The sequence below is a fragment of the Pleurodeles waltl genome, chromosome 6 (genome assembly GCF_031143425.1).
Source record: "Pleurodeles waltl isolate 20211129_DDA chromosome 6, aPleWal1.hap1.20221129, whole genome shotgun sequence".
Taxonomy (NCBI): Eukaryota; Metazoa; Chordata; class Amphibia; order Caudata; family Salamandridae; genus Pleurodeles; species Pleurodeles waltl.
This window is the reverse complement of record NC_090445.1, coordinates 935,414,262-935,429,348: the sequence shown is the minus strand read 5'-3', so window position 1 is coordinate 935,429,348 and position 15,087 is coordinate 935,414,262. Positions and strand designations below refer to the sequence as shown.

The 15,087-nt window shown below is 45.9% G+C and overlaps 1 protein-coding gene across 6 annotated transcripts in view; it reads right to left on the bottom strand.

Annotated features, from left to right (window-relative positions):
- Positions 1–15,087, bottom strand: part of JAKMIP3 (Janus kinase and microtubule interacting protein 3) — a 698,412-nt gene that overhangs the window by 226,413 nt on the left and 456,912 nt on the right. For all 6 annotated transcript variants that reach the window (XR_011204932.1, XM_069239747.1, XM_069239745.1 and 3 more), the window contains one exon: positions 11,084–11,143. Coding sequence is in view for 5 of the 6 variants with exons in the window: in XM_069239747.1 (XP_069095848.1) it covers positions 11,084–11,143 (60 nt within the window). In the remaining variant the exon portion in view is untranslated. The remainder of the gene's footprint in view (positions 1–11,083; positions 11,144–15,087) is intronic.

Below are 15,087 nucleotides of genomic sequence, written 5' to 3'. Positions count from 1 at the left end.
GTTATTTAATCTTTGATGTTGTCAATCATTGTGAAGTAGCCAAGACCAGAATTGCTAGGCTCGAGAGTAACTCTTAGCAATGTATACACAAAGTACTATTTGTTTTACTTTCTGCTTCCTATACAGTGTGTGATACAATTCGTACATGACTCATTCCAATTCCCCCAAGGATCCCATTATCAACCATTCCCTTCAGCATCTATATTTCCACCTGATGAATACTGTTGGCACCACAGACTCTTCAGTCAAATGTTGTGATATTCCTATGCTAATATCACAGTATGCTCCCTACATATCAATAACAAGCACAATAATCACCAAGATGTAGGCATTTATTGCATACTTCCTCAGAATTCATGGCTACTTAATGAAGATAAGGATTCTCACCTACTAGCGATACTGTAAACCTCCCTCTGATGTAGCATGTTTACCCATCCTAAAGTAGTTTTTAACACTCTGTTTTGCAATTAAAATGTCTGGAGGCTTCAGCCAGGAAAGAACTGCCCACTAGAATTGCCACTGAGAGTTTCAAGTGCTTACAGATCCATATTTCAACAGATAGAGAGACTTATTGAACAGAACTTGACATCCCTACTGGATAAATATAAATCCAATGTCACCCACTGGGGCACCCCCCCCACCCATCCACACACTTGCAGACACATACCCATACACTTGTAGACATGCAACCCCAACCGCACGCATATATCCAGTCACCCCAATCGCTTGCACACTAACAGACATGCCCCCACTCATCAACACACTCCCTGACATACACCCCAACTAGCTTGCACGCACCCATACAAACACCCCTACTGGCATGCCTCCCAATACACACAACTATTCACTCGCACCCCGACATACCCCCTCCCCTCTCTTTCTATTCAGACACATACACCCTCCACACACACATACATATACACACGCACTCACGCACACCCATACCGTTACACATACAGACACACACCACACACATGCACACAACACCCCACTGCCCTCTCCCCCCCTTTCGGACGGTCCACCTACCTGTCTCGTCGAGGTGGTCATCCAGGAGGGGATGGGTCTCGGTGTTTTCAACTGCCAGCAACGCACTGCCATTCAGGAAACCACCACAACGTATGACGTATTGTAATACATCGGGCAGAGTCCTGTTGGCGTGGTGGTGCTGTCGGTGGAAAACGCCTCTCTTCCAACATAAGCCAGGCCGATGGTGTCGGGTTTCCACCCGGGAATGGGCAGAAATCCAAATAAAGTTGTAACATGGCAGTCTTCAGATCACCAACACTGGCGGTCTTCTGATGCTTGCCACTTCGGCGGTCTGTTGAAAATACAGCTGAAGTCGTAATGAGGGCCTATGTGTTTTAATGCAATCCTCAATTAGATTTGCTTGAATCAAAACAATGTCCATTCTTTAAAAATAGTACCCTTTTGACCCACTGGTCCCTGGTTAGAATAGTGAATAATTTGGATCAAACCACCTCCCAGTGTTGTCAGTCAAATCCATGATCTTGAACCACTTCTAAAACTAACTTAACAAGCTTGGCAGTGCTGTATTATGTTGAAATGTGTTTTCAGAATCCAACGGGGAAAACCTACAAACAATGTTATGCCTGTACATGTTGTTTCTATGAATACTTGGGAGTTTTAATCTTAACCTATAAATTTCAGACCACAGAAATATCTCTGGACTCCTTTTGTAATCTATCTATCTATCTATCTATCTATCTATCTATCTATCTATCTATCTATCTATCTATCTATCTATCTATCTATCTATCAATCTTTCTATTTAACTATCTATTCACAATGGATATTTTAGAGTGCAAGCACACACTAGTCGAGGAAGGCCTCTTGGCAAAATTAAAGAACAGGACGATACCAAGATACTCACTGCTTAAGACAACATTTTGTCAAACAATAATGTTTAACATTTTTACAAAAACACAACAAATATAACTTCGTCACTACTGACTAGCTTAAAAGATGGGAAGGATGGGTAGATAGAAGTTGGACCAAAGGCTGAGGAGAATCAGAACCAACACCGCTATCATTCACAAAGTTTTGCAGGTACGAACAAAAGAAGCAACCCCAGCCTCAATAGTCAACCCTGGCCAAATACCCGCCTGTTATAGGTGAATCAATGAATTTCCCATATTATACTCTTATTGCTGTAAAGTAATGGACTTCTTCATGTATTTTGCTGAAACCACCAACAGCAAAGTGAGTCTGAATTAAGGCGGATCAACTCAATACAACGCCTTGCTTGAATGTGGCTAGTCAATGGATGAATGAAACTTACTGGAGATGTAGCCTGAAGTAAGCCATTTATTAGGCCCAGGCTATCTTCCTGATCTGATAAAGACTTCCCTAGAGAAAAAAACATTTTTTGAACTCCGCCAGAGACATGCATGTAAGACCCATCTAGATAGGAATCTGAATTAAAGAAGCCAGCCAATGCAGAGAAAAAAAGCAGCCCTCTTAAGCCAGATCTACATTTAGAATAATCACCAATAATATGAATTTAAGAATGCTGCTTTTTTGACAATTGCAAAAAGAACAGTTGATGGACGAAATGTAGACCAAGTCAAACATTCACCCCCACTCACAGATCTGGGTTTAATCCATCAGTTTTTTTGCTCACCATGCCATTCCAGTTTGGACCCAGCCAAATGCAAATCAGGCTTGAGCCTGTTCCCCATGGGAACAGTCCAGTCTGAACTGCCAGGCCAGGTCCTGCCTGGACTAAAAACAAGCATCCTGGGACCGGTTTTTGAGTATCACCTCTCTTCAGTCAGGCTAGCGTGAATCTGGCTCACTTACGGCAACAAATAGAAAAAGAACAGTTGATGGATAGAATATAGACTGAATCAAACATTCACCCTCAGTCACAGATCTGGTTTAATCAATCAGTTTTTTTACTCACTGTTAGAAATGGGGTCTTTGGTTGGCAGTCAGGTTACCCCCTGTCCAAGCAAGGACCCTCACTCTAGTCAGGGTAAGTCACACACAATCCAAATTATCCTGTGCCCACCCTCTGGTAGCATGGCACTGAGCAGTCAGGCTTAACTTAGAAGGCAATGTGTAAAGTATTTGTGCAATAAATCATACAATAACACAATATAGCACCACAAAAATACACCACACAGTGTTTAGAAAAATATATAATATTTATCTGGATATTTGCTGGTCAAAACGATAAAAGATGCAATAAGAAAATGTAGAGATATCACTGGAAAGTAATATATAGGGGGTCATTCTGACCCGCGGTCAAAAGACCGCTGGGGCCATTCTAACTTTCCCGCCGGCCCAGCGGGAAAGGGGCCTGCAACACAGAAGCCGGCTCCGAATGGAGCCGGCGGTGTTGCAGGTGTGCGACAGGTGTGTTAGGGGGCCCCTGCACTGCCCGTGCCAGTGGCATGGGCAGTGCAGGGGCCCCCAGGGGCCCCAGGACACCCGTTCCCACCAGCCTGTTCCTGGCGGTAAAAACCGCCAGAAACAGGCTGGCGGGAAGGGGGTCAGAATCCCCATGGCGGTGCTGCTTCCCAGCCGGGGGAAATCCGGACCCGGTTTTCCGGACCCGGTTTTCCGACTGCGGCTTTACAGCCGCGGTCGGAATGGGCAATAAAGCACCGCCAGCCTGTTGGCGTGCTTCAGTCATCCGTGGCCCTGGCGGTCTTAAACCGCCAGGGTCAGAATGACCCCCAAAGTGTCTTAAGTCTTTTAAAAACAAACAAAGTCTCTTTCAAGCACAAAGTACCTGGTTTGAGTGAAAAGTCTCCGCAAAGGGCCTCAGAGGAGGAGATGCGTGGAAAATGGTGTGTGCGTCGGTTTCGCCCCTTCACACATGGACTTACGTCATTATTTCTCACTCGGGGAAGACGCTGCATCAATATCCGGCGTGCGGATGGGTCTCCTCTTTGGGTCGCGGGGTTTTCAGACGCCCCGGTGTCTGGGCGTGGAATCCTGGGCTTGTTGACCAGCTCTGCTTCGTTCCTGTGGGCGATGCGTGAAAATATCTCCTTCACGGCAGGCGCTGCGTCGATTTCCCCTCTGGAAGTCGGGTGGCGGGCCATGTGTCGAAGTTCCGGTCGCACCGCAAGCGCCGCGTCGATCTTTTCCACGCGAAGTCGAGCGGCGTCGTTCCGGTTCGGCAAGCGGAACAAGCTGTGCGTCAAATTTTTCACCGCACAAGGAGTCCAGTTGCAAGAGAGAAGTCTTTTTGGTCCTGAGACTTCAGGGAACAGGAGGCAAGCTCTATCCAAGCCCATGGAGAGCACTTCTGCAGCAAAGCAAGAGAGCAGCAAGACAGCAGGGCAACAGCAAGGCAGCAGTCCTCTGTAGAAAGCAGTCAGGTGAGTCCTTTAGGCAGCCAGGCAGTTCTTCTTGTCAGGGTGCAGGTTCAGGTTTCTTCTCCAGGAAGTGTATGAGTGAATGCACAAGGAGCTGTCAACTAAACCCAGCCAGACGTGGATTGTAAGGCACAGAAAGATTTAAGTGCAGAGAAATGCTCACTTTCTAAAAGTGGCATTTCTAAAATAGTAATATTAAATCCAACTTCACCAGTCAGCAGGATTTTGTATTACCATTCTGGCCATACTAAATATGACCTTCCTACTCCTTTCAGATCAGCAGCTACCACTTCAACAATGTATGAGGGCAGCCCCAATGTTAGCCTATGAAGGGAGCAGGCCTTACAGTAGTGTAAAAACTAATTTAGGAGTTGTACACTACCACGACATGTAAACTACACAGGTACATGTCCTGCCTTTTACCCACACAGCAACCTGCTCTAGGGGTTACCTAGGGCACACATTAGAGGTGACTTATATGTAGAGAAAGGGGAGGTTTAGGCTTGGCAAGTACTTTTAAATGCCAAGTCGAGGTGACAGTGAAACTGCACACACAGGCCTTGCAATGGCAGGCCTGAGACAAGGTAAAGGGGCTACTAGAGTGGGTGGCACAACCAGTGCTGCAGGCCCACTAGTAGCATTTAATCTACAGGCCCAGGGCACATATAGTGCACTCTACTAGGGTCTTACAAGTAAATCAAATAGTCCAATTTGGTGTGATCCAAGGTTACCATGTTTAAAGGGAGAGAGCATATGCACTTTAGCACTGGTTAGCAGTGGTAAAGTGCGTAGTCTAAAAACCAGCAAAAACAGTGTCCAAAAAGTGGAGGGAGGCAGGCAAAAAGTTAGGGGTGACCACCGTTAGGCTGTCAGGTCTAACACTCACCATGCCATTAGGTCCCCCCTAACCAGAAACAAGCATCCTGGGACCAGTTTTGGGGTATCACTCCTCTTCAGCCAAGCTAGCTTGAATCTGGTGGCATAGTGAGCACGGGTCCCACATCTGGGCACACCCTTACCTCTTTGGCCAACAAATGCAGAAAGAACAGTTGATCGACTCAATGTAGACCAAATCAAACATTCACCCCAAGTCACAGATCTGGGTTTAATCCATCAGTTTGTTTGCTCATCATGCCATTCCAGTTTGGACCCAGCCATATGCAAATCAGTCTGAATGTTTGATTGGTTCCGCATTCCGTCCATCATCTGTGTTTTTTTGTTTTTTTTAACAATGTCATCATATATTTGTAGCTAGAGTGTGACATCATTTACTGGCTCACCCCTTTAACACTACTGGAGCCAAAGTGGCCTTCTTTACGTTTTAGTTTATGCTCCAAGATCCTGATGAGAACGTTGGGCTGACCTCAGTCTAATATCTTTTTTTTAATTTACCCTATTCTGTTTTTTTCTAATTTCCCGTAAATCCAAAATACACCACTGTGACAGCAGAATTACTTATTTCAATAAACACTCTTGATGCAGATCTTTGTCTCTCCAGAAATATGGTCCAATGAATCTGACAAAGTGCTCAGTGCATACTGTATATTAAACATTTCAGTGCACTTTTGAGCATCAGGGTTGACATGATGGAACAGATATCCAAATACTTGCCTCAAACAAAATACAGTAATTAAGGCTCTTGTCCCAACAGTCCCCATGAGCCCTTTCTTAAGACCCATGTGTTACACCTAGCATCCTTGGGTGGTTTCCACTGTCTTTTTGCCTCTGCCTCCTGTATTTTTGACTTTGTGCTGGATTTTGTTTTTGATGGTTTTGGTACTCCTGGCACTTTACCAATGCTGATCAGTGCTAAAGTGCATGTGCTCCCTGTGTAAATTGTCATTATGATTGGTTATCCATGTTTGGCTTATTTGATTCACTAGTAACCCCCTAATATAGTGCACCCAGTATGTCCAGGGCCTGTAAATCAAATTGCTACTAGTGTGTCTGCAACAGTGATTGTGCAACCGAGATGAGTAACCCTGTAAAATGTCTCGGACCTTGCATTTTTGAAAATACCACTTCTAGAAAGTGCAAAAATAACAGATGATGGACAGAATGCGGAACAAATCAAACATTCAACACCAGTCACAGATCTGGGTTTGATCCATCAGTTTTTTTTCTTACCATGCCATTCCAGTTTGGATCCAGCCATATGCAAATCGGTCTTGACCCTGCTCCCCATGGGAACAGTGCAGTCGAACTGCCAGGCCAAGATCTCCCTGGACCAGAAACACGCATCCTGGTCCTGGTTTCGGGATATCACCCTTCATCAGCCAGGCCATCTTGAATCTGGTGGCAGAGTGAGTAGGGGACCCATGTCTGGGCATACACTTCACACTTAGAGCGACAAATGTAAAAACAGCAGATGATTGACGGAATGCAGAACAAATCAAACATTTACCCAAGTCACAGATCTAGGTTTAATCCATCAGTCTTTTTGCTCAGCATGCCATTTCAGTTTGGACCTAGCCATGGGAACAGTCCAGCCTGAACTGCCAGGACAGGTCCTCCGTGGACCAGAAACAAGCATCCTGAGACTAGTTTCAGGGAATAACCCCCTCATAAGCCAGGCTAGCTTGAATTTGGTTGCATAGTGAGCACGGAACCCAGGTCTGGGCATATCCTTCCCACTTTAGGCAACAAATGCAAAAACAACAGATGATGGATGAAATGCGGAACAAATCAATCATTTACCTCTAGTCACAAATCTGTGTTTAATCCATCAGTGTTTTTGCTCACAGTGCAATTCCAGTTTGAACCCAGTCATATGCAAATCAGTCTTGACCCTGCTTCCATGGGAACAGTCCAGCCCAAACTGCCAGGCCATGTCTTCCATGGTCCAGAAAAAAGCAGCCTGGGACTGGTTTCAGAGTATCAACTCTCTCATCAGCAAGGCTAGCTTGAATCTGGTGGCACAGTGAGCATGGGACCCACGTCTGGGCATAAACTTCCCAATTAGGTTGACAAATGCAAAAACAACAGATGATGGAAGGAATGTGGAACAAATCCAACATTCACCACAGTCATGGATCTGGGTATAATCCATCAGATTGTTTGCTCACCATCCCATTCCAGTTTGGACCCAGCCGTGTGCAAATCAGTCTTGACCCTGCTCCCCATGGGAACTGTGAAGGGAGTCAAATCTGGCAAAAAACAAGAAGAAACAGGCACAACGACTCTGGACCATTCCAGAACCGGTGCAGCTGCTCGATTCAATGCCGCTGCCTACACCTGAAGCTGTTGTCCCGCTGAAGTGCAACAACCACAGGCCCAAAGCCACCGCAGTGGCTCTGAAGTCCCACAACATCATGAGTCCAGAGTGCCGTGTCATCGATGTCCGTGACACCTGATTCGGCTGCGGTGCCTGTGGCCCCATGGTGTGACTGTGATACCACTAAGTCGCTCCATCATGTCTTGACCCGCTGGACTCATCGACCCTGCTCGATCGTAAGGAACCCATTCCTTGCCACCGACACTGCCTCACCTCTGCTGCCTCCATAAGGAACCAACCCCTCACCTCCTGCATAGCAGTATGGAACCGACGTCAACACCAGCTCCAGCAATGCCTCACTGCCTGACTCCCTGCCACTTCTTTGACTCTGCCTTGTTGCCAAAGTACTGTACCTGGTATCGGTGTGACTCTGTGACCGGAGCCGCCCTCCCTCGCGAGTGCCGTCGGACTGTTGGGAATGAGTCCGTCACGACACCTTGATTGCACCACTTGGAGCTATTGTGTTTCTAAGAGCTTTATTGGGATTTAGGCCCTCTTTACGACTTTGGCGGTCTTGGGAAAAGACCGTCAAAGCCACGGGAGCCAACATACCGCCAATGCTGGCGGTATGCTTGGCCCCCTATTATGACTTTTCCGTTGGGCCAGCATACGGAAACAGCCCGGCAGAAAAGCCACATCAACATTGCAGCCAGCTCGTAATCGAGCCAGCGGCAATGTTGATGTGCAGCGGATGCAGGAGCACCCGTCGCGCATTTCGCTGCCCGTAATTCGGGCAGTGAAATGAGCGATGGGGCTGTGCCTGGGGGCCCCTGCACTGCCTATGCCTCTGAGATAAGCCTGACTGCTCATGCCAGGCTACCAAGGGAGTGAGCAGGGGTTATTGTAGGAGTGTGACTCCCTTACCCTGACTAGAGTGAACGTCCCTACTTGGACAGTGTATAAACTGACTGCCAACTAGAGACCCCATTTCTAACACCATGGAAGTTGATTTCTTATTTGTGGAAAGTTACAAGAGAACCACGCTTGCAGCGTTTAGGCACTGGTGTACCAACGATGGGCAGTAACCTGACTCTCTTCTCAAATGGTCAAAAGAAACTCACAACGGCTGTGTGCACAAACTAGATACAGTTGGGGGATGATGGCTGTGCACTACTTAGATACAGAACTGACTCTTAAGATCCAAGAGGGCAAACTTGGATTACACATATAACAGTAAAAAGACTGGGGCGAGACAAAATAGTTAAACCATCAAAATATCATAAATAACCAAAGAGCATAAGACATTCGATGACTGAGGCAATACAGTTATGGTGACGCCAATGAGCCTAAATAAAACAGATTTTAGAAATGATGCAATTAAGAGTGATTTGGCAACAGTGACTGTTAACGATTAGGCACACCTGGAGAGCAGGTATTATGCAGTCTAGTATAACGTTGCGTGTCTTTCCATGCTGCATAAATGTAGCAAGCCACTGAGTTAGAAATATTGGTTCTGAAACATAAGCACATGGGAGTGTTGCAATGTCTGATACTGTACGTTTTTTTTTTTTTAAAGGGCAATTCAATCATCGCCTTGCTGGTACGTAAAAAGAGCACAGCATCATGAAGTGCAACAGATTCTTTTCAGTGAACAGGGGTAGATGGAATGGCTGCTTGAGTTGGACCAGATCCTTGTGAAGAACTTTACAGGAAGTCTTCTTAGCCTGAATTCTATAAGCAGTGCTCTCTTTAGTGGTGGGAATAAATGGTCAATGTAATTCTCAAAGCTAACTACGAGTTTAATTGCCTGTGAAGTGAGCAGCAATTTACCATGAAGCTGGTCAGAGTGCCATGAACATTAATTCCCTTTTAGTCTTTCTAAGTTTGAGGGACTTGCAGCTTCTGGTTGGTCCGTTATTCATGGCAACAATTATATTGAGAGTGCATGCAATGTGCTCCTGTCATGGTAGTTTATAAGAGTTGCTGCTTTCCCACAGTTCACGAATTTCCTTGACATAAACTGATAGATTTGGTTTGGTTTGAATCCGATGCCTGAACAAAAGTAGCTTTAATGCTGCAATAGTCTCAATATTATTCAGGCCCAGCTCCTGTCTTAGTGCTGCCATTGGGCTACCAGTACCAAATTGTAGTAAGCGACATAAAAAATGAATATCTGGAGACCAGATATTTTGCCAAATCTCAGTATCATTCAGGCCGGAAACATGTACATTGGGTTTGTAGGCCTGTAGTGCTGGTTTGCTCACTCTTAACCCAACACTACTGCTTAGATGAAGTACAGATTTTGCGTGCTGGAGCATGCTCATCTTCCGCTGTTTGCCGTAGTTTAAGTGGTGTTGAATCGTATTCCTAAATAATCATAGAAGTCTACTCGATCATGCGGCTGATTGTATACTCTGAATGAGTTTTTCAAGCTGTGCCGTGAATTGACTATCATATATTTTGTTTTGATGTATTTATTTTACGGTTCTTATTAGAGCAATAAGATTTGAAGCCTTGAAGAAATTTGTGCATGGAAGGTTCGGTGCAGGCCATTAAAACAGTGCCACCTGCAAACAGAGAGGATCGGAGTTTTGAGTCCCCTAATCGTGGGGCCATCCAAGATTAAGGCTAACAGTTGACTACCTATGTTGTTAATAAAAACATTAAATAACAGTGGTGCAAGCATAAACCCAATCCTTACGCCCAGTTTTATGTCAAAACGTGAGGTGCACTTCGTCTTGGGGCCAAATCTCACCACAAGCTGTGTTGTTCTGATGAAGCATGTTTATGACATGCAGGAGCTTGGTGTTAAACTATGTACATGTAGGACGTTCCAAAGTGCTGTCAAAAGCTGTGTTGAGATGATGAATGTTTAAAAAATGAGTTGATTGTTTAATAAAGTTGAAATTCAGACAGATTTCATACAATGTAGATGGTTGATCACTAATGTCTAGGGAATTGCGGAAGCCAGCTTAAAATGGAGACAGAATATAATGGTCCTCAGCCCAGGCCTCCAGCCAAGTTTTAAAAAAATTGGCATACATTTTTCCCACACTTTCAAGGAGGGGAATAGGACGATAGTTTCCTTGTGCCTTCTGGGGACCTTTCTCGTGCAGAGGGACAATAACTGCATCTCCACAAGAAGCTGAGACTTCCCCAATTCCCCAAATAGAAATGTATGCAACACTTAGAATTGGGACCCTGGTGGATAGTTGTTGAGGTAGCTGTCAGATGAAATCTTATCGGGACCAGGTGCTTTCAGACGTTTTTGGCTCAAGATAGTGGCGGTATTTTGATCAAGTGAATAAACCGTTCACAGTACATATATAGGTGATCCTCCTTATTCAACTTTGTAATCAGTTTCTCAAGCAATTGATTTAAATGTGTAAATGATCCCTTATAATGTCTGTTACATCGTTTCCCTCGCTAAGCAGGAAAAAATATCTTGCACCGTGGCATACTGTGTTGTGCTCAAATTGAGTCTTTTTTATATTAGCCTCACTTGAGAGTGTTAGCTTACCTTTGGGAGTTTGGTCATTTTCTTCCGTTGTTTTCTGTATCTTAGAAGTTTATCTCGTTCCTAAGGGAACACATTTAAAAAAAGATTTGTGTCCACGTATAGTTAAGGGTAACTGTTTAAGCACACATTTCGTCGGTGCATTTATCTTGCACAATACAAGTAAAAGTCGGTGAATGGTTTGCATTATATCAAGAAGTAACTATTCAGCGTGTCATACTTTTTCTTGTATTTATCATTTGGAAGTAACCATGAATTTGCGTATTGATGCAAAAAACTTTCTTAAAAGCAAAGAAGGGAAAGACTGATGAGCATTTGTTTGACAATTTCTAGAAACTGTGCCTTCTGAGTTATATTCCTCTGGTGAAATAGGCGTCCTTCTATGTCATCTGAAAAGAACCTTACAGCTCTCATGCTTTCCAAGGGCATACGAGTAAGAAATCAGTTTGGCTTTGAACTGCGCTATAGCATAGTGGATCACATTTCAAAACATGGTTTAGATTTAGTGACACTAAACTGCTGTACACCGCCTTTATTTATTTTTGAGGCAGTAAGTTAAGATGACGTCATATAGGTTGTGAGATAGTTCGATATTTGCATATTATGGCACATACAATAATGCAAAGAAGCACAGAGACACAAAAATGCTTGGTCAAATGTCCGTTTGCGAATTATGACATGATTATGAGCGGTATGAATGAGCAGATCTTGAGGTAATCACAGGCTTAACCTTTTCACTGTGGGCGTTGGCCACTGTCTGATGCTCACACTTCCTCCTTGGTGTGGGTCATGACCATTTACCAACACCAGGGAGGGGGTTAAAAAATCCTCCAGTGAGTCGCACCGGAGGATTTTTTTATTTAATTTAATTACCCATCGGGGACATGGAAGAGCTTCCGTGTCTCCCCTCGAGCCCCCACCCGCCCCTTTGTGACATCAGTGCGCCGCGAGGTGCGCTGATGTTTCAATCTGTTTTCCCCACCGGAGCAGGAAGTGGAGGTAAGGCCGCTTCCTCCTCCGTGGGGAAAACGGGCCTCCCCACCGATTGGGAAGGCCTCATTTGAAAGGGGTATTCTCCCCTTTCAAACGAGGCCTTCTTGAAACAGTTTCCTGGCCCTCGATTGCAGCCCAGCTTCGATCAAAGACCAGGAAACCCCACTAGACATCAGGGATTTCACTTAGGGGGGGTCGGCCCCCTCTGGAAAAGGGCTACCCCCCCCAAGGACATACAGGGTGTCATTCTGACCCCGGCGGTCAGAGACTGCCGGGGCCAGGGTCGGCGGGAGCACCGCCGACAGGCCGGCGGTGCCCCGCAGGGCATTCTGACCGCGCCGGTTCGGCCGCGGTCAGATGCGGAAAACCGGCGGTCTCCCGCCGGTTTTCCACTGCCCTTGTGAATCCCCCATGGCGGCGGAGCATGCTCCGCCGCCATGGGGATTCTGACACCCCCTACCGCCATCAGACCCGCCAGGAACAGGATGGCGGTAGGGGGTGCCGCGGGGCCCCTGGGGGCCCCTGCAGTGCCCATGCCAATGGCATGGGCACTGCAGGGGCCCCCGTAAGAGGGCCCCACTTTGTATTTCAGTGTCTGCTTTGCAGACACTGAAATACGCGACGGGTGCCACTGCACCCGTCGCACCTTCCCACTCCGCCGGCTCAATTCTGAGCCGGCGTCCTCGTGGGAAGGTTGATTTGCCCTGGGCTGGCGGGCGGCCTTTTGGCGGTCGCCCGCCAGCCCAGGGCAAATCCCAAAATACCCTCAGCGGTCTTTCGACCGCGGAGCGGTATTTTGGTGGGGGAAGTCTGGCGGGCGGCCTCCGCCGCCCACCAGACTCAGAATCACCCCCATATTCTTTTTAAAAGGTAAGTTTACTCCTGGTGGGGTGCAATTATGCCCCCAGGGGTAAATATATATATATATATATATATATATATATATATATATATATATAGAGAGAGAGAGAGAGAGAGAGAGAGAGAGATCACTTTTGTCAATGAGTGTGTGTTTTCCCTGGGGGCTGCGATCGGCTATAGGTTTATATATATATATGTATATATATATATATATATATATATATTCGCCAACAGTTCTCTTGCAGTTGCAGCTTGTGTCTTCAAAGCAATGCACATACTTCAACTGATGTGTTTCAATGGTAGCTTTTAGGCAGCAAAACAAAAGTCAAGTAACTCTTGTGATTATGTTTCTGCTACAGAAGGATCTGATTTTTTTAGTGGCAGTTTTGATGCCATAAAGTAGCGCAGAAGGTTTATATGCCTACTGCAAAGATCAAATCTGTATTTTATGTAAATAGTTGAGTGGATTAGTAAAGCCAGCCATTACCTGCGCCATAATGCAAATGAAATGTATGTGCGATGGGGGCTATGGAGAGATGAAGGGCACTTTTGCTGGGTGGTTGTGAGGGAATCCGAGGAGGAGGTCATGGGAGTGGGAGCACTGATAATGATTGTTGGATTGGGCTCCAGAGGTGCTAAAGACTGTGGCAATTGGTATGTGACAGGGTGAAGTAATAATGTGTCTTTTTGTTTTTTTTTGAGTGTCTTGAGAGAACATGCTGATTGAGGGAAGAAGCGAAGGTAAGGTGATTGACCTTTACTGTTGCACGCATCACACACACACCCACCAGCAATTTTGTGACTGGCTACGTAGGCTAGTGTTTTACAGTGAGAGTTTAGCCAGTAGCAGAGATGGCGTCTTGTTGGATGACTGCTGCTCAAGCTCTAACTCGGGTTATAGAGGACAGCTCTGACGTAGGATCAGAGACTGTGACAGCAGATACTGAGACAGCATCTGATGGATAGGACAATGGATTTTTCTGACAACTCCTCTTCCAGTGATTCTGAGGGAGGTGATGAGGACAGTCCTGCTGTCCCTTCGCAAGCATAGTCTGTGCAGCCGTCCAATAATGGGTTAGCCCAACCCAGAGAGCAGGTGAATGTGGCAGCAAGCACAGAGAGGGTGCTTTCTTGGGAGCTCCCCTATTTAGTTCAGCCCCAAATTCCATGCCTCAAATCGTATTGTGGAGACATCAAAATTATCTATCACAAAACAACCTGGTTTTGTAAGGCAGGCACCTGAGTTTTTCGACTGGGGCCTTCTCAGCCATATAGGGAAACCTACCAAAACCAGACATCTCTGGAAACTAGACACCTGGGGGAGTTCACTGTGGTGTGACTTGTGTGGATTCTCCAAAATGTTCTTACCCAGAATACAGTGCAAATGTGAAATGTTGAATAAAAACTATTTTTTTTCTTGCATTTCTGTCACACAAACTACAGGAATATGCTGGGATCCACAAAATTCCTACCACCCAGTGTTTCCCCACCTGTCCTGATACAAATGCTACCCTACTTGAGTGCCTGTACAAAGTGCCTGCGTCAGGAATGGATCACCCCATGGTCAACAGTTGCCCTAATGTAAGGACTAACATTGACCGTTGTGTGATCCATTCCTGGGTTCCCCTAGGTGTCTAGTTCTCAAAAATGCAAAGATTTAGTAGGTTTTCCTAGGTTCCGGCTGAGCTAGAGGTAGAAGACCACAGCTATGCACTTTGCAAAAAACAGGTCAGTTTTCTTTGGTGTGATGTGTCCACATTGTGTTTTGGGGCATTTCCTGTCCCGGGCACTAGGCCTACCCACACAAGTGAGGTACCACTTTTATCAGGAGACTCAGGGGAATGATGGGTGGAAGGAAGTTTGTGGCTCCTCTCAGATTCCAGAACTTTGCAGCACCGAAATCTGAGGGAAAAGTGGGTTTTTTGCCAGATTTTGAGGTTTGCAAAGGATTCTGGATCACAGAACCTGGCGAGAGCCCCACAAGTCACCCCATTCTGAATTTCCCTAGGTCAGTGGTTCCCAACCTGTGGTCCGGGGACCCCTTGGGGTCCGCAAAGCCTCCTCAGGGGGTCTGCGATTGCTTAGAAAATTAAATAATATTAACAGATTAGGTCCTCAGCTTTCAGTAATGACTCATTGAGGGGTCCCCAGAT